This window comes from Talpa europaea, assembly GCF_964194135.1.
Source record: "Talpa europaea genome assembly, chromosome: 16".
Lineage (NCBI taxonomy): Eukaryota > Metazoa > Chordata > Mammalia > Eulipotyphla > Talpidae > Talpa > Talpa europaea.
In genome coordinates this window covers 11,587,040-11,606,090 of record NC_140084.1, presented here as the reverse complement: position 1 = coordinate 11,606,090, position 19,051 = coordinate 11,587,040, and the positions used below count along the sequence as shown (strand labels likewise).

The window sequence follows — 19,051 nt, the reverse complement described above, 5'->3', positions numbered from 1 at the left end:
CGACTCCACCTCCTCGGTGGGGCTGTGGGGAAAGGCAGATTTACATATTGATACTTTCTCATCTGTTTTTGAGTGAATCTGTGCTTCCCAGTTGTAGGATTTTTAGATCCAAGATTAACGTGTTTGGCAATTTGTGGTTCTTTGTAGATAACAGGTTCCGGTTTAGATTTCTTGTTTCAATCTGCAAATGTTGGTGAGAGGCACTGTCAATTGTTTCACTGATGTTTAAGGTGACTTTTAGTTTTAGACTTTGATTAACAAAGGCTCATTCAGTGGAAGGTAGCTAGAGGGTGTGACTTTGTATTCTTATATCCAAGTGTAGGTTTGACTGTCACTGTCTATTGGTGATCATGAACTATTGATTTTTTAAAAACAGATTTTTTGGGTAGTCCCTATTTCTGGAAATCACATATAACTTTTGTCTAAATTACGTTTCTTCTTCTTCAGTGACCCTTTGTTGCTCTTGGGAGAACTATCAGTTTGTCAGCAGATACTTAAAATGGGCTGAATACAGTGGAGTGTAGGTAGAAGTTTTAGACTAGCTGTAGTCTAGCTGCGAAGGCTAGATTGGGAAGTGCTGTGCAAGTGGTTTAAAAAAATGTGATAAATGTCCTCTGACCACAGAATGGACGTTTACAAGTAGGGAAATTTCTTGTGTAGAAGTTTACATTTGAGCTGGATATTGGAGCAAGAGTTTGAGATAGAGATGGAGGTGAAAGGCGTTTTAGGAGAAGAGAGAACACCAAGGTGCTCCAATTGCCTGGAGACCAGGAATCAGAACTCCTGCAGCTTAAGGCATTTGGGTTGTACTGGGGACACTTTAGAAAATATAAAAGTGTACTTTGGACCTTAACTAAGAATTTAAGAGGAGGGTCTTCATTTGGTTGGCTTGGGGATTTTTTAAAAAAAGTTACTGACAAAATTAGCTCTGAAAGCTGGCAAAATTTATCTGACTGCAGGGAATAGAAAATATTAGGAAAGGAGATCAGTGTAGAAGTTTATTGTAATTTCCCAGAGACAGAGGGCTTAAGTTGCATGGTCAAAGGGAAGATGATAGGAGGGGTTCAAGAGATAATTGTGGAGGTATAATGGGCAGGAGAAGGGAACTAAAGATGACTGTTTCAGCCCAGCTCTCAAAGGTGGTAGATCTCATAGATATTACTTGTCAAGTAAAACTAGTAAGAAGACTATTGGTTGGAGAGGGAGATTTGATAAGGAGAATAGTGAGTTTAAGGTTGGCTGTTGTGAATTTGCAATAAGGAGGATACCTTGGTTGTAAGTACCTGCGTTGGGAGGCCCCCAAAGATATCCAGAATAGTGGAGGGCTTACAGGACTCAGCATACAGTTGTACTCCTAGCTGTAATTTATTACAATGAAGAGATACAAAGCAAAGCAAAATTAAGCAAAGGAGAAGGCACATGGGGCAGAGGCTGAAGGAAATGAGGCACAAACTTCTAAGAGCACCTCCTAGTAGAGGTGCTTATCAGACAAAAAAGAAGTCTTAAGGCCTCTCTGGTGGCGCAGGGGTTAAAGTCTGGGCACTATCAAGCTATTGCCATCTGCTGTGGCCTGAGTTCGATCTCCTGCCAGGGAGCTGACCCACATGGCACAGCAGACCTCTCCTGTCTCGCCTGCTGCTCCCCTCAGCAGTGTATTTCAGTAGATCCGCCTGTTCTGCTCCCCATTCTGTCTCTGGTGAATCCTCTCACCTCACCCCCACACCTATGGCCTACACTCTAGTACTTGTATGTATAAATAAATAAAAATAAATCTTTTTTAAAAAAAGACTTAATTGCTTTAATACCATATGGATTTCAGGATTTAAAAAAGATTCTCTTTTGTGCCTAGAAAGGAACTGTGTGCCACTGAAAGGCTATCATAGATACTTAGTGAAGGTTAGATGTGCTATAAAGAAGGCCAGTTGGAAAGAAAAACACAAGTTTAGACTCATATTTTTTCTTTCTAAATATTAACATCTGCTGCCCTGCTCCCATCCCACCCCACCCCACTTTGAAGGCTGTCCAAGATGGATGAAATGATGTTTTCACCATGGCTTTTATCTGTTTTGCTTGAGCAGCACAACCCCGCTAAACTTAGTTTCCTTTTATTCCCTTTCAGATGAATAGTTTGCAGATCAAAGAAGAGAAAGTCAAACCAGATACCAATGGTGAGTCACTAGTTACTGCTAGCTGGATAGAAGCTTATACATGCTTTGGTTTTGCCCTCACAGCTATAGTATTGAAAGCAGCTGTCCATTAGCAATATTTGCAAAGCACAGTGCTGGCTTTGAGAGCCACTCATTCATTTGCTTTGCGTAAAGGGATATATGTTAGTTTTCCAGATGTGATCTAGCCTCTGACTCCTTAAAATGAAGAATCATTTGAATTATAGTACCAGTTTTCTTGATATTGTTTCTCTAAAAATTTTTACTTAAATTTTTCAAAATATCTGGGTTCTGAAGTAAAATCAAATTTGTTTATAGAAAAATTTATTTGGCAAAAGGAGAGGAATTACAGTTTGGGACGTGTAGCCTTAGCGAGTTGCAGATAAGCCCTTGAGGGATTGGAGTAGGCTGTATTTATTATAGGGAAAGAGAAGAGAGCTTAGTTAGAATCTGCTAAAATTAAAAGAGACCAGCCATGAAAATTTGTCAGCAGACAAAACCAGCTCATTCATACAAATAAAGCTCAATTCAGCCCATTTTGTGAGACCAATTCAACCTGGGTCATTTCTTGTCTGTGTCTTTGGAAACTATAAATAAAACTTCCCAAAGTTGACTTCCTTTGATTAACTCCCTGTCATTTAAGAAAATTCTGTTACTACAGTTAATCATTGTGAGGAATAAACAGCCGTGGTTTTCTCAATACATAAAGAGCTTTGTGGTGCTGTGCTCCCAGTTTCATCCTGTGTTTGGCTTGCATGCTCCCCTCCTCTCCTTCAAGCTGTTGTCTTCCTGTGTGCACAAGAAACCTCTAGAAGTCACTATTTTGGTGATTTGTTTTTTGTTTTGTTTTGTTTTTTGGTGATTTGTTAGCTTTGCTGTCACTATTTCTGAACTTTCAACAAATCTAAGTAGCAAGTTTATGAGATCAAGGATGGGGAAATATTCCTGGCAGATGTCCATTGGTTGAGGGCTGGATTTCAGTTTCTGTTTTTCAGGCATTTATGGGAAATCAGTCTCAGCTTATCAGTTCATAAGTTTTGTTTTCTTGAGGGCACATGTGTGAGATACTCTATTTTATATCCTACAGGTCTATTTAGATTGAAATTCACAGTTCAGAACTCAGTATAAACACTTATTTGTACTATTCTTTGTGTGTGAATGTTTTTTGGGTATATAAGGAATAAATCTTGAACTCAGCAAAAGGAATATAATGGTTTCCAAATTGGTGGGGGGGCAGGGGGATAGGGAAGGGTGTGGAAGGAGGTAGATGAGGTATGGGCACAGGTGTTTTGGTTAAGGGTGGAAAAAAATAAAGCTACTACAGTTATATGAAAAATATTATTGTGTCTTATAAAAACTGGACTTATCTTTCCATTTTCCCTCCAAATATCTTTCTGTGTCTGTGGGAGTGTCTGAATGAATATAGGCTCTGTGATCAGTATCCCTGCTTTCATTTCTAATACTGGCAACTTGTGTGCTCTCTTTTTTAAGACTTCCTAAAAATGTATCAGGTTTTTGTTCTTTTTTTTAAGATTTATTTATTTATGCATACAAGAACTGGGGTACAGGCCAGAGATGCGAGGGGTGAGAGGACTCACCAGAGACAGTGTGGGGAACAAAACAGGCAGACTGACTGAAATATACTGCTGAGGGGAGCAGCAGGAGAGTCAGGAGAGGTCTGCTGCACCGTGTGGGTATCTCCCTGGCTGGGGATCAAACTCATGCTGCGCTGGCTGTGGATAGCTTCATAGGTTGCGTCTTAACCCCATGCACCACTAGGGAGACCAAAGTTTTTTTTTTAATCTTAAAGAATCGCCTTTTGGCAGTGTTAGTTTTCTTTGTAGTTGATCTGTTTCATTGATGTCTACTCTTTGTATTTCTTGTCTTCTATTTATTTGCCTATGGTTTTTAGCATACAATTTAAAATATCTTCGGTTTTCCCTGTTGCTTTCTTCATTGGTCCATGCATTATTTAGAAATTGGGTTTTTTTTTTTAACTTCTTAAAGATTTATTTATTTATGCATACAAGAGCTGGGGTACAGGCCAGAGATGCGGGAGGGTGAGAGGATTCACCAGAGACAGAGCAGGGAACAGAACAGGCCGACTGACCGAAACACACTGCTGAGGGGAGCAGCGGATGAGACAGGAGAGGTCTGCTGCGCCATGTGGGTTGCTTTGTGGCAGGCGGGGATCGAACCAGCACTGCAGAGGCTGCAGACAGCTTCACAGGGCTATGCTCAACCACTTGCACCACCACCAAGGCCCATATTTTACCATTTGTTTTCTATTTGTCCCTTCGTATTTTATTTCTTGTCTTCTACTTTCCTGCCTTTTTTGGGTTAATTGAATATTTTAGAGTTCATTTTAATGTATCTATAAGCGCTTTAGCTGTCTCTGCATTATTTTATGAGTGTTTTAAAGTTTTTAAAATATAAATCTTGCATAATTTTTGTTAACTTTATTTCTTGGTGCAATATTTTGTCTTTTTAGTTACTGTTATAAATAGGAGCTGTTTAGTTATATCTGTATTTCTGAAAGCTACTAATTTGTTTACTTTGTACCTAACTCTTTTACCTTTTACTTAGAGAGCTTATTTTGTAGTCATTTTTAAGTTGATAGTCAATAGTCCTATAGGTTTACAATCATATATTCTATAAAAAGGGATCTTTCTACCTATTCCTTTTATTTTTTAACCCCTTTATTTTTTTTCTAATATCTAATAATGTTTGTGAATATAATGTTCTATTTTAAATTAGGATAAGTCAGTCAGAGGTAGCATATACTGATCACTGTGAAGTGAGCCAGAATTTCTAGAAATTTGAGATTTTTTAAAGCACTTACAAACTCCCTAGGAACAAAAATCCATGAGGCATAAAAATATACCAAATATTTGTGTTTTGATCACCTACATATGTTTACTGTTTCTATTGTCCTGCCTCTAGGTATGGGTTTACTACTTGCTTTTCTAATCATGACAACTGTTTTCTTGTGTAGGCATTATCAAAACCAATACCACTGCTGAGAAAACAGATGAAGAAGAGAAAGGTAACAATTTGAAACCCTGTTACAAGAGAAGGTATGACCCAGGACTTGCTTCCTGGAGTCAGTGGTGTTCCAATTTACGATATCTAGGAATTGAGGAGGAACCAGTAGGAGACTGAGGAGAAGCAGCCAGTGAGGTAGAGAGAGACCCACAGAAGTGGTGGCCCAGGAATCAGAAGAAGGAGGGGTTTCAAAAGTAGAATGTCAAATGTAGGTGATAAATTGATTAAGAACTAAAAATTGACTGTTAGGCTAATTTAACAGTGTAGAATTCCTTGGCAAATTGATAAGTGATGGTTGGATTAAGTGAGGAGGTTTAAAAAAGGCCTGTGTACATTCAACAGGGAAAGGGAGGACAGGACATTAGATGATGAGCATAGACAGCTTTTTAGGGAATGTTCTGTTAAAGGGCAGCAGAAAAAATGGGGCAGTAAGTGGGTGGGAATGTGGAATAAAGGAGGATGCAGATTTTTGTTGAGTGATACTAAACATGTTCTCAGATGCGCGTGGGACCAATCACTGGAGGGGCAGATTGATATGCAAGCACCTGGGTCCATGTTGGGAGAAATGCCTTTGGTCCCTCCTGAGGGGGAAGAGGTAGGGCAGGAACACTGCAGCGAACATGTGTATAGACAGAGGTTAGGGGGAGTGTTTGCTTCGGCAGCACATATGCTAAAAAAAAATAGACAGAGGATAGGGGGGTGTGAGTGTGAGGTAAACTGTCAGGTAGTGTATGCAAGTGCTTTTTTTTTTTTTTTTTTTTGCTTAGAAAAACGGGTGCAGGCGGTGAGAGGATTCACCAGAGACAGAGTAGGGAGCAGAACAGGCAGATCTACTGAAACACACTGCTGAGGGGAGCAGTGGGTGAGACAGGAGAGGTCTACTGCACCTTGTGGGTTAGCTCCCTGGCCAGGGATCGAACTCAGGCTGTAATAGTAATAGTGCTGACATTTAATCCCTAGGCCACCAGGGAGGCCACAAGTGTTTTGACTACTTGGCCTTCTCAATCTCACAGCAGTTGAGTGAGAATGTGGTAGGATAGAAGTTTGAGAAGAGAGGAGAAGGTACAGATGGAAGTCTGAGAAAAGTGAATAAGTGGCTTGTAGAAATAGAATAGATCTATTGGCAGCTCAGTCCATTTGAGTCTAGTGGTCAGGAATTGAAAGTGAAACCTGTCAATATGAATATGTTTTTCTTCAACCATGCTTGGCTACCTGGAGATTCTTGGGACAGGATGAGAAGAAGTTTTAGGAGGGTGGGAGCATAGGCTGTTGGTCCAGAGTTACAGGGGGATGAGTATGAAGAAAATCTGGTTTCCTCTTGCCAGAGGACAGAGCCGCCCAGTCCTTACTCAACAAGCTGATCAGAAGCAATCTTGTCGATAACACAAACCAAGTGGAAGTCCTGCAGCGGGACCCAAACTCCCCCCTCTACTCAGTGAAGTCCTTTGAGGAGCTTCGGCTGTGAGTATTCATTCCTTTGAACCACTTTTCCATACCTCTCCCTTAGCATTTCAGAGATCTTGTGGTAATTTAATTTTTATTTTTAAAAATCTTGATGTGTTTAGTTCTTTGACTAGTTAATAATGCACATGATTCAGAAATCATAAAGTATGAGAAAGTTTACAGTGATGGACTCCCTCCACCCTTGTCTCTTGGTTACCCAGTTTTCCTCTTGGTAGGGATTTTTAAATGCCACAAATTTATTCATCATAGCTGAAAGTCTTTTTTCTTTTATGCTCTTAGAACTTTCAATAAAATATTGGCTGACAGGTGATATCTGGATGTCAGGAACATTTCTTATTAGGTAAGCCCTTTTGTAAGACTATAGGGTTTACAGTCTTAAGAATAGTTCATCTGTTTTTATAAGATCTGTCAAAAGAGCCTGTGCAAGATTCCCAGTACCTACAGAGGAAGGAAGCTTCTGGCATTCCAGAATTTAAAAAATTCCAGAACTCAGAATTAAGTTTTAGGGAACGCATTTATGGCATTGTGTTAAGAATGACTTCTAGTGTGTTCTTTTAAAAACAAAAAAATTATGAAAGGTCATACTAAGATTTTTTCTTCATAAAGTTCATAGAGAGATGCGTGTGGCTCACTGGTTCATATATATGTTGTTATACTGGCTGTTAGGAGTATCACAAGACATGGCTTTTGTTCTTGCTGTCTGCTAGGACTCTGACCATAGAAAATAAAAATAGCTGGTGAATAAGAAAGTGCTAGAATAAATGGCTTTTTTTTTCTTTTCTTCGGTTAAATCTGTAGTGTATCCACGATGAACAAATAGGGATCAAATTCCTGCCAACTACTACCTTGCTTTAGAGACACTTAAAACAGGGTCATTAACTAGAACTAAATAGTTCCAATGAACATTTGTTTTTGTTTTTTGTTTTTTTTAAAGATTTATTTATTTATTTATACAAGCACTGCGTACAGTCAGAAGTGTGGAAGGGTGAGAGAATTTACCAGAGCAGGGAGCAGAGCAGGCAGAAGGACCGAAGTACACTGCTGAGGGGAGCAGTGGGCGGCAGGAGAGGTCTGTGCGCCATGTGGGACCCTCACCCAGTGGCCGAGAAGCAGCCGGGGATCGAACCGGTGCTGCAGAGGCTGCGGGCAGCTTTGCAACCCAGTGCTCAACCGCTGCGCCACCGGGGAGGCCCCCAATGAACATTTGTTAATAAATCTGTTGATGAAGTAATAGCTAAAAACATTTTTTTTTTAAGTTTTTATTTATTTATACAAGAACTGGGGTACAGGCCAGATTCACGGGAGGGTGAGAGGATTCACCAGAGACAGAGAGGGGAACAGAGCAGGCAGACTGACGAAACATACTGGTGAGGGGAACAGCGGGCGAGAAAGGAGAGGTCTGCCTTGCCATGTGGGAACCTCGCCGGCCAGCTGGGATCAAACCAACGCTGCAGAGTCTGTGGACAGCTTCAAAGCGCGGTGCTCAACCGCCTGCGCCACCAGGGAGGCCCCAATTTTTTTTAAGATTTATTTATTTATTTGTTTGTTTGTTTATACATACATACATACATACATACAAGCACTGGGTACAGTCAGAAGCGCGGGAGGGTGAGAGAATTCACCAGAGCCAGAACAGGGAGCAGAGTAGGCAGAAGGACCAAAGTACACTGCTGAGGGGAGCAGCGGGCGGCCGGAGAGGTCTGCGCACCATGTGGGACCCTCCTCTGGTGGCCAGGGAGCAGCCGGGGATTGAACCGGTGCTTCAGAGGCTGCGGGCAGCTTCGCAACCCAGCGCTCAACTGCTGCGCCACCAGGGGAGGCCCCCCAATTTTTTTTTAAAGATTTATTTATGCATACAAGAGTTGGGGTACAGGCCAGAGATATGGGGAGGTGAGAGGATTCACCAGAGACAGAGTGGGGAACAGAACAGGCAGACTGACTGAAATTCACTGCTTAGGAGAGCAGCGAGCAAGACAGGAGAGGTCTGCTGTGCCATGTGTGTAGCTCCCTAGTCGGCCGAGGATCGAACTCGTGCTACAGATGCTGCAGATTGCTTCATAGTGCGGTGCTTAACCCCTTGCACCACTTGGGAGGCCCAAGAACAAGTTTTTTAAAATGTGCTCTTTTTCCACAGTGTTTGCAAGAAATTATGTTTTTCTCAGTGTATATCCTCCATCAAGGGCTTCATTCAGCAAATCTGTCACCTCTGCCCTGTTCATGTCAGATCAGCTAGGTATGCTCTATTGCTTCCTGCCCAGACAGTTTGCTTTCCCAAGTATCAATGCTTTTTTAAAAAATTCCTAGGCCTCCTGGTTGTGCAAGTAGTTAAGACACAGCACTATGAATTTATCTGCAGCCACTGCAGCAGGAATTCGATCCCCGGCCAGGGAACTGACCCACATGGCACAGCACAACTCTCCGGTCTCCCTGCTCCTCCCCTCAGCAGTGTGTTTCAGTGGATCTACCTGTTCTGCTCCCCACTCTGTCTCTGGTGAATCCTCTTACCGCCCCCCCCCCCCATATCTCTGGCCTGCAACCAGCTCTTGTATGTATAAATAAGTAAATCTTTAAAAAATTAAAAAATAAAATTCTTTCATTTAAAAGACTTTTTAGGGGGGGCCTCCCTGGTGGCACAAGGGGTTAAGACACAGCACTATGAAGCTACCCACAGCCACTGCAGCATAAGTTCAATCCCTGGCCAGGGAGGAGACCCACATGGCACAGCGGACCTCTCCTGACTCGCCCGCTGCTCCCCTCAGCAGTGTAATTCAGTCAATCTGCCTGTTTTGTTCCCCACTCTGTCTCTGGTGAATCCTCTCACCTCCCACACCTCTGGGCTGTATCCCAGTACTTGTATGTATAAATAAATAAATCTTAAAAAAATAATAAAAGACTTTTAGGGCCTCCCTGGTGGCACAAAGGGTTAAGTCTCAGCACTATCAAGCTTTCAGCAGCTCCCTCCCCTGGTCAGGGAGCTAACCCACATGGTGCAGCCTACCTCTCCTATCTTGCCTGATGACTCCCCTCAGCAGTGTATTTCAGTAGATTTGCCTGTTCTGTTCCCCACTTTGTCTCTGGTGAATCCTCTCATCCCTGCCCCCCACTCCGTACCTCTGGCCTACCCCCCAGCTCTTGTATGCATAAGTAAATTTTTAAAAAAGGACTTTTAAATGAAGTCAACTGTTCAACCATGATGAATCGCCCTCCTTGAAAAGGGAAGTTCTCAGGGCCTCCCCTGGTGGCACAGCAGTTGAGCGCTGGGCTGCAAAACTGCATGCAGCCTCTGCAGTGCCAGTTTGATCCCTGGCCACCAGCAAGGGTCCCTCATGGCGCAACAGACCTCTCCTGCCGTGCCCACTGCTCCCCCCAGCAGTATATTTCATCAGTCTGCCTGTTCTTTTCCCCTCTCTGGCTCTGGTGAATTCTCTCCCCCTCCCATGCTTCTGATTGTACCCAGTGCTTGTATAAATAAATAAACAAATCTTTAAAAAAAAAAAAAAAAAAGAAAGAAAAGGGAAGTTCTCTCTGATTTAGTGTTCAGTAGTCACAGGAAACAAAGAATGAAACCTAGGTCTCCAGATAAACTCAGTCCGCTTTGTACTTAAAAGATTTGCATTAACCTACGAAATAAAAGAAAAATGAAGTCACTGGAAGCTTTGGATCACTTGGATCCTAATCCCAGGAGTAACTTTGTTTCCTTGGCAACCAGATCAGAATCTGCCTTTTCTTCCAAACAAAAGACACCAAAGGTTACAGAGTTCTTTTTGTCTGAGAACCAACATATGCCAGAAAAATTTGTCTTTTGGGAGCCTGTTAAACACCAAAAAAGGCTTTTGAAGACATCCCTGGTGGTGCAAGGGGTTAAGCACTGCTCTATAAAGCAATCTGCAGCCTCTGCAATCTGCAATCTGCAGCAAGCATCCCATGGTGCTTGCTTGAGTTTGATCCCCGGTGGCCAGGGAGCAACCCACATGGCGCAGCAGACCTCTCCTGTTCACCCGCTGCTTCCCTTAGCAGTGTATTTCAGTCAATCTGCCTGTTCTGTTCCCCGCTCTGCCTCTGGTTAAGCCTCTCACCCCCCGCATCTCTTGCCTGTACCCCAGCTCTTGTGTGCATAAATAAATAAATCTTTTTTTTTTTTTAAAGGCTTTCGAGAACAAAAGTCTTGACTTGCTTTGACTTTTCTTTAGAAATAATCTGTTGTGGTTTTTAAAAAACACTTTGCCGATGTAGAGGTAACAGAGAGCTTACTGTAAATGTGCTGTTAGAATAACTTTACTATTCTAGTCTTGATTTTCACTAAAAGTCATAACTAAATTTAGGCATTTGTAAAGTCAATGTATTTTCTGAACCCTTCTTAACGTATTCACTGTAGATCAGCTTCTAAAAACTGCTGAATCAGTTTTCTTACCTCTTTCTTATCCTAGTATTTGTATAGCTGGCTTTAAAATGACCTTGGAATACAAAGTGACTGTGGTTCAATTTAGCATCTGCACTGAGATGCTAAAACTGAATCCCATTCCCTAAAGGGGATTCTGTAATTTAGCGGTTTACTATGCAGTAGAAATGTCTTTTAGATGTCTTTTAGATATGTCTTTTATAATTTATTTAATACTATAAATTAATAAATACTACTCTTGTAGTACCTAGGGAACATTTGTCATTCAGGGCCAACGTCTTTGTGAGTTAAGAGCAAGAAAATGTATCTGACATAGATAGGAAATATCATTCTTGTGAGATGTGAGGGAATAATATCATTCTTGTGAGGGAATAATAAAGTTCTAGGTCTTTAAAACAATGCCAACAATAGGAATCTATCTTTTCTATCCCTGGCCTCCTAGGAAACCACAGCTTCTCCAGGGAGTCTATGCCATGGGCTTTAATCGACCATCCAAGATACAAGAGAATGCGTTGCCCATGATGCTTGCTGAGCCGTGAGTATGCAGACCCACCCCCACCCCAGGGATACCGCTTCAGAATTTGGTTTAATGTCTTACACCAACAGTTACTATTATTCCTGAGACAGAATGGACCATTGGAGGCAAACAGCCTAGACAAGAACAAAAGGTGGAATTCAGAACAGTTTTTGCCTTTCCCATTTGGCAGTAAAAATGGATAAAGTTAGTGCTATTAATTCTGTACAGTTTTTACAATTGGGTTTTTTAAAATTATTTTTAAATCCTTGAGATCTTCAAAAAAGGCATCAAGAACAATACCAGGGCCTCCCCTAGTGGCGTAGCGGTTGAGCGCTGGGTTGCGAAGCTGCCCGCGGCCTCTGTGGCGCCGGTTCGATCCCCAGCTGCTCCCCGGCCACTGGAGGAGGGTCCCACATGGCGCACAGACCTCTCCTGCCGCCCGCTGCTCCCCTCAGCAGTGTACTTCGGTCCTTCTGCCTGTTCTGCTCCCCGCTCTGGCTCTGATGAATTCTCTCACCCTCCCGCGCTTCTGACTGTACCCAGTGCATGTATAAACAAAAAAACAAACAAATAAATAAATAAATAAAACATGCCTCTATTTAAAAAAAAAAAAAAAAAAGAACAATACCAATGACCATCTGTTTAACCCTAGTATACCTAGAATTAAGCCAGCATTAATCTAGTTGATGGCTGAAGGCTCTGTGTCTCCCTCTCTTTTTGTGGCCTCCTCCCCACTGAAGTAAGCATCACTCTGAAATGGACCACCATTCTCTCACATGTCTTTGTCCCTAAGACTACAGCTGTGTCCCTAAGACTCTAAAGAGTAGTTCACGTATTTTAGTCTTATATAAATGGTATCATACTTAAGTAGCAAGTTATCTTGTTCAACTGTGTTATTTTATTTTAATGACCAAAATGCCATCTAGTCCATGACAAGTGGTTAAACGAAGTGAATAAGATGGGTGTCATATCAAAGTCCCCTCTAAACCACCTGTCTGATTTAGTATCTTGCATTTTCCATAAAGAAAAGGAGAACAGGGCTTCTCCTGATGCGCAGTGGTTGAGCGCTGGGTTGCGAGGCTGCCTGCAGCCTCTGCAGTGCCAGTTCGATCCCCGGCCACCAGCGAGGGTCCCACAAAAAAAAAAAAAAACGGAAAAAGAAAAGGAGAACACACAAAAGGAGTTGAGTCCTGGAGACACATTATGGCTCCGCAGAAGTGTCCTCAGGGATTTGTCCTGGCACAGATCTCACTCTGCAGTCTTAATTTCCATGGAGCCCTTTAGGTATAAAACTTGGGCACTCTTAAACTGTGCTAGAATCTGGAATGAGGATTTCCTGTTGTGAACCCACAAGAAAGAGTCATTATGTCCCCTAATATTTAAGCACTTTTAACAGCACATACATAATGCATCCTTATGCCCAGTGTAGAAAACCTGGATAATAGAAGCAGAAAGTAAGAAGATCCCTGTTCCTAATACCTGGAAAAAACATTTTGATACTTGTGTTGAACAAATATTATCTTCTTTTGTGTTTTTTGTTGACCCAGCCCACAGAACCTGATTGCCCAGTCTCAGTCTGGTACTGGTAAAACAGCTGCCTTTGTCCTGGCCATGCTCAGCCGAGTGGAACCAGCAGAGAGGTACCCCCAGGTGAGGGCTGTGGACCTGCCTTGCCTGCCCAAGAAGAGCAGTGCCATCTGGTGGGGGGTTAATGAAGATGCCCCTGGAGGGTTCTGAATGTTTGCCACCTCAGATGTGGCTCAGTAAGAGCAGGTTGGTGTGCGAGAAGCAGCAGCCTGAGACAGTGGCTAAAGCTAAGGGCATCCACCAAGTATTGAAGGCTCAGGCTGCAGCTACAAGGGTCCTGCCCATAATGTCCACATACTTGTTGCTTTAGAACCTGTTACTTATTACAAAAAGGTTCTCCTAACTCTCTTCTCTGTGATCTCCCAATCAGTGTTTGTGCCTCTCCCCAACATACGAGCTGTCACTTCAAACAGGAAAAGTGATTGAGCAGATGGGCAAATTTCATCCAGAACTAAAGCTTGCTTATGCTGTTCGAGGCAATAAGTGTGAGTATAAATGGTGAGAACTGAGCAGTGAGGGTGGTTGGGTGTTTGAATTTGAAGGTATGATGATGACATTAAGCTTTCATGTTAACTTTGATCTTAGAATCCATCTGCATTGCTTTTGGTAAATCTTTTTAAACACTTAATGACTTGATAACAGTGCTCTCTAGTCTTGAGTTGTTAAAAAATCCTTGCACTATTCATCACAGAGTTCTTACAGTCTAGAATTTCTTCACTGAGAAGTGAAATGAGAAGTGTATTTATGCCCACTCTACAGAAGAACCCTAGATTTTAGGAAAACACTGGTGTCTTTTGAAAACTGGAATTACCTTGTTGTGTTAGCTCTGAAAATATGGGCAAGGCTTTGATTTCCAGAGATGGGTTTGTAATAGAAATAATCACAGAAAACATCTTGTCTCCACAGTGGAAAGAGGTCAGAAGATCAGTGAGCAGATTGTCATTGGCACCCCTGGGACCGTCCTGGACTGGTGCTCCAAGCTCAAGTTCATTGACCCCAAGAAGATCAAGGTGTTTGTTCTGGATGAGGCTGACGTGATGATAGCTACCCAGGGACACCAAGATCAGAGCATCCGCATCCAGAGGTGGGAACTCTTGAGCCAGAAAGGACTTCTCAGCCTCCTGATGCCATGTAAAACCTTGTTCCCTGTGTCTCTTCCCACTACATCCAGCCCATCTCCTTGCTCTGGCTGATGCATTCCTCCTGAACCTTCAGAGGCATCTGCTTGGTGGGCTGGCTTGAGGAAGGAGACTTAGGGAATCCAATACCACCCTCCCCTGTGCCCCAGTGTCTGCTCCTCCCCAGCCCCTGCAGTGTTCCTCCTCCACTTTGCCACCTCCCTGGGGATGCCTGCCATCCACTCCTTAGGGGGGTGGGGGAAGGGGGAGCTGTGCTCTTCTCCTTCCATTAAAAACTGAGGTTCAGGGCCTCCCTGGTGGCACAGGCAGTTGAGTGCTGTGCTGTGACACTGTTTGCAGCCTCTGCAGTGCTGATTTGCTCCTGGCTGTCCGGCGAGAATCCCACATGGCTCAGTAGACCTCTCCTGTTGCACCCGCTGCTCCCCTTAGCAGTGTATTTCGTCAGTCTGCCTGTTCTTCTCCCCACTCTGTCTCTGGTGAATCCTCTCACCCTCCCGCGCCTCTGGCCTGTACCCCGGCTCTTGTATAAATAAAATAAATCTTTAAAAAAAAAAAAAGCAGAAGGATGGACTGAGCAGTGGAGATGCTAGAGAGGGCTTGTGAGATGAGGCTGTATAGAGGAGACCTGGAGGAGGCACATGGAGCAGAGAGACATGTGAAGAAGCTGAGCTTCTCAGCCTTGAACTTGCACCAGGGACTTGGGGGACGTGGAAGGAGACATTTGAAAGAGACAGAGTCGTGGGTTGGGCAGAAAATTTTGAAAAAAGGACGTCAGAGTTAGAAAAACAAGACGTGAGAAAGAAAGGCACGATCCAAAGTTAATTCCACACTGATTATGAGATCTACTTCAACAGTCCTATCTTCATTATTGATGCCATCTGACAAACAATACACCAATTCTTGAAAAGTGTTTCTAGGTTGTGTAAGGACAGAGCACAAGGGCTCTCTATGTTTATGATGCCCACCTCAGATGGAGTTACCATGATGCTCGGGCCACCAACTACAAAGTCCACCAGCAGAATCCATTAAGCTCCTTCCCGATTTGTTTTCATCCATTCCTCTTCTCCCTCCCACTCTGTTTGACTCAGTTCTAGAATATAATCAGTTTCCGGGGTGGGGGGGGAAACTGAGGGTCACACCTGATAACCTGGGCCTCCCTTGCAGGATGTTACCCCGGAACTGCCAGATGCTGCTTTTCTCTGCCACCTTTGAAGACTCTGTGTGGAAATTTGCCCAGAAAGTGGTCCCAGAACCAAACATCATCAAACTGAAGCGCGAGGAGGAGACGCTAGACACCATCAAGCAGTACTACGTCCTGTGCAATAACAGAGATGAGAAGTTCCAGGCCTTATGTAACCTCTATGGGGCCATCACCATCGCTCAAGCCATGATCTTCTGCCACGTGAGTAGAGCAGCTGCTGAGGCCTGTGGGGACGGAGGCCCCCCTGGGGAGTGCTGGCTCCACCCCTGCCTCTCAGCCAGCCCCCCACACAGTGCTGAGGACCAGGTGCCCTCCGTGTGGCACAAAGGAAATGGTGAATCACCTCCACTTACCCCAGGCATATGCTCCCCAGCTATGTTATTGGGAAGGGCCTTGAAGAACCCAACCTCCTTTGACCCCACTTCTCAGACATACTAGGAAAAGCTTCAAATAGCAGCCAGTGAAAAGTGGCTACAATTCTGTTTGAGAAGTTATAGGCCTAACCTGCTGACTGAACTCAGCGAGGCTTTCATGTTCTTAATGGCGACAAGCCACTTTCGTGCAGGTGTCTTCATCTAAAACAATTCTTTTCACTCCAGACCCGCAAAACAGCTAGTTGGTTGGCAGCAGAGCTCTCAAAAGAAGGCCACCAGGTGGCTCTGCTGAGCGGTGAAATGATGGTGGAGCAGAGGGCTGCGGTGATCGAGCGCTTCCGAGAGGGCAAAGAGAAGGTTCTGGTGACCACCAACGTGTGTGCCCGAGGTGAGCAGAGAGTGCGTCCTGGCCTGCTGGGCTGGGGTAGCGGGAGCAGTCGTTCTGCGCCAGGACTCAGGTGCTTTGGGGAGATGGGGTGGGGAGGTAGGGAGCCGCTTTTTCTCCAGCACAGACTGCATCCCTTAGCAGGCGGTCACTTTCCCCGAGGCCAGGACTCCTGACTTGCTGGAAGAAAGCCTCTTGGCTCCTAATAGGTTTAGAATGGCGTTGGGTATTCCTGGGACATCTGGTGAGGTTTGAGCTGCCTCTCCAGATGGCTGTATCTAGCACAGGCTCTCTTCCTGATTTTGTTAGCATTTGCCAAAGTTCTGCTTTGTTCCTCTGGGTTCTGCTAGTTATCTTGTCCCCAGATCTGGCCAGTCTCAGGCTCAAAGCGGGTGTGGTGGTCTGGCCGTGGCGGCTGTGACTTTGTTTGCCGTGCTCAGTCCTCAGCAACTGTCCTCCATGCAGGTATTGACGTGGAGCAGGTGTCTGTCGTCATCAACTTTGACCTCCCCGTGGACAAGGATGGGAACCCGGATAACGAGACCTACCTGCACCGCATCGGGCGCACTGGCCGCTTTGGCAAGAGGGGCCTGGCTGTGAACATGGTGGACAGCAAGCACAGCATGAACATTCTCAACAGAATCCAGGAGCATTTCAGTGAGTCCCTTTCCGCACAGGGGTTGTCTAGTTGTGTGGGCAGAAGGGGGGTTTTCTTTTCCTGAGGGAGCCTTTGTCCCTGCCCACGCTCCCCTCCCCACTATGAGAGGAAAGGCCTCCCAGAGCACACCTAGAGAGTTCAGGGCCAGGGCTGGAAAGACAGCTCCCCTGGGCCAGCTGCTCTGAGGGGTCAGAAGCTCTGACTGTTGCTGGCAGGAGCCCCAGGTCAGGCTCTGCAGCCTGGGGGTAAATGCAGACGGGCTGGGGTCACAGACCAGCGTGTCCTCTCTGCCTGCTCTGCTGCTCCTCCCCTAGGCGGCGTCTCCTCCATAAGCCTGTGCTGACCTCTTATCTTTTTTCCTCAGATAAGAAAATAGAAAGATTGGACACAGATGACTTGGACGAGATTGAGAAAATAGCCAACTGAGAATCCCCACCGGTCACCAGTTCCCGCCCGTGACGCCCCCTGCACGGGACACTAGTGCTTTCATGGCGCAGGCCTGGACAGTCACCACAAAGATGAAGGCACGAGTAGAGAGAAACTACCTACCTCACTTCAAATTACGTTTGGACTTGACATATACAAATTACATTCGTATGTGATCAGGAAAGTTGAATGAAAATTAGGCATTCTGGAAAATTGAGTCCTTTTTAAGTCAAGGATCCCCCATCTTTCTAGTAATCTGGTTGCTGGTCCCCAGATCCCTGCCTATTTTCTGGCTAGGGGTGTTGGAACCAGACTCCTACCCCTGAGAAAGTGATAGAGGTTGGGAATCTGGGGGGGGGGGGGCGGCGGGTGTGTCTAGGCAGCACAGGCCTGGGATCCCCAGTATAGATGGAGCATAGGGAGAAGCAGCCAAGAGGTCTGTGAGCTGCCCTCTTCTGTGTCTCTCCACTGAGACCGTTAGTGAAGATCTCCGGCCCTCACGGCATCGTCGTCGTCCCCACTCCACATGACCTGCTTTCTGTTCTCTGTACCAGAGCAGTTCCTCGTTTCTCACTGGGTGGGCATTAGATTTGGGGAGAAACATGGAAGTTAGTGAGTCCTGGCCTCTTCAGAGAGATGGTGCCAGCCAGAGAAGATGAATCCTGAGACGATTCAGCCTCCATGGTGCCGGGAGACGCCAGACATGTTTCCTACACAGCCTGGCAGAGTGAAGGGGTTTGTATCCACAGTGTGTCACCGCCTGGGCACAAATAGCTGCCTTTAGAAATGAAGTTGTGACCAAGTGCTATCTGGTATCGCTGTGCATCCATAATAGAGGACCTGGTGGTTACCTTTTTTCCTACTTTATCAGTATGAACAAGGACAGTTACCTTAGAACTATACCTATTATTATGTTAAGAAATTTCAAAATAATTATGAAACATTTTACTAATCATGATTTGTTTTTACTTGTATTTTTCTGCTTACTAGACTAATATATGCTCATTAAAACAAGGTGTGTGCATCTATAAAGTACAAGTCCTCTCTCTCCCCATCTCTCTGGTACTTAATTACCAGCAGGTTGGTGTCCATTCAATATATTGCGTGTATTAGACATCAGACCACTTTTCCTTTACAAGCCCATGAATATCTCTTAATAGTCGTGCAAACTGCTTTTTCACTCACCAGCATTATCTTGGGCCTGTGATGTGTCCAGCACACATACATTGTCCTCGCTACTGACAGGATTCCAACATAGAGCTGCTTGGCACTCACTGGCGGCTCCTGTAGTAGCAGGTCCTTACCCTGTCCCGGGGTCCTCAGCCACGGTGCATATCTACGCTCAGCTCTGTGCCCTGCTGAGACCTGCTCTGCCCTGTGTTCCTGTAAGCAGAGCTGTTGCAGCAGAGTGGGGACATTTAAATTTTTAGTACATCACCAGTCTAGCCTGGTAAAAAGCTTTACCAGTGTACATTAACATTGTAGAGATACGAAATAGCTACTGTCTTACCTGCTTGCCAACTCTACATGTTATCCATGTTTAAACCTTTGTCACTTTTGAGTAGTAAAAAATACTGGTGTTTTATATTTAATGGGGCTTGGCTGGTTTTCAGTTTATTGGGTTTTTGGATTTTCTCTTTTAGGGTCCTGCCCATTTTAATATTAGATTGTCAATTCTTAATGATTTTAAG

At 44.4% G+C, this 19,051-nt stretch overlaps 1 protein-coding gene across 7 annotated transcripts in view; it reads left to right on the top strand.

The window, feature by feature from the left end:
- Positions 1–17,360, top strand: part of DDX19B (DEAD-box helicase 19B) — a gene marked incomplete at both ends in the record, with an annotated part of 45,650 nt that extends 28,290 nt beyond the window's left edge. For 3 of the 7 annotated variants that reach the window (XM_084257781.1, XM_084257779.1, XM_084257783.1), the window contains one exon: positions 17,299–17,360. In XM_084257781.1, the coding sequence (XP_084113907.1) occupies positions 17,299–17,360 (62 nt within the window). Of the gene's footprint in view, positions 1–2,119; positions 2,169–5,160; positions 5,212–6,535; positions 6,672–6,991; positions 7,015–11,515; positions 11,609–13,137; positions 13,241–13,547; positions 13,663–14,083; positions 14,262–15,480; positions 15,719–16,116; positions 16,280–16,741; positions 16,934–17,298 lie in introns of those variants that run through there. The other 4 variants (XM_084257782.1, XM_084257784.1, XM_084257785.1 and 1 more) reach the window with 4 other exon arrangements.
- Positions 17,361–19,051: the final 1,691 nt, after the last annotated feature.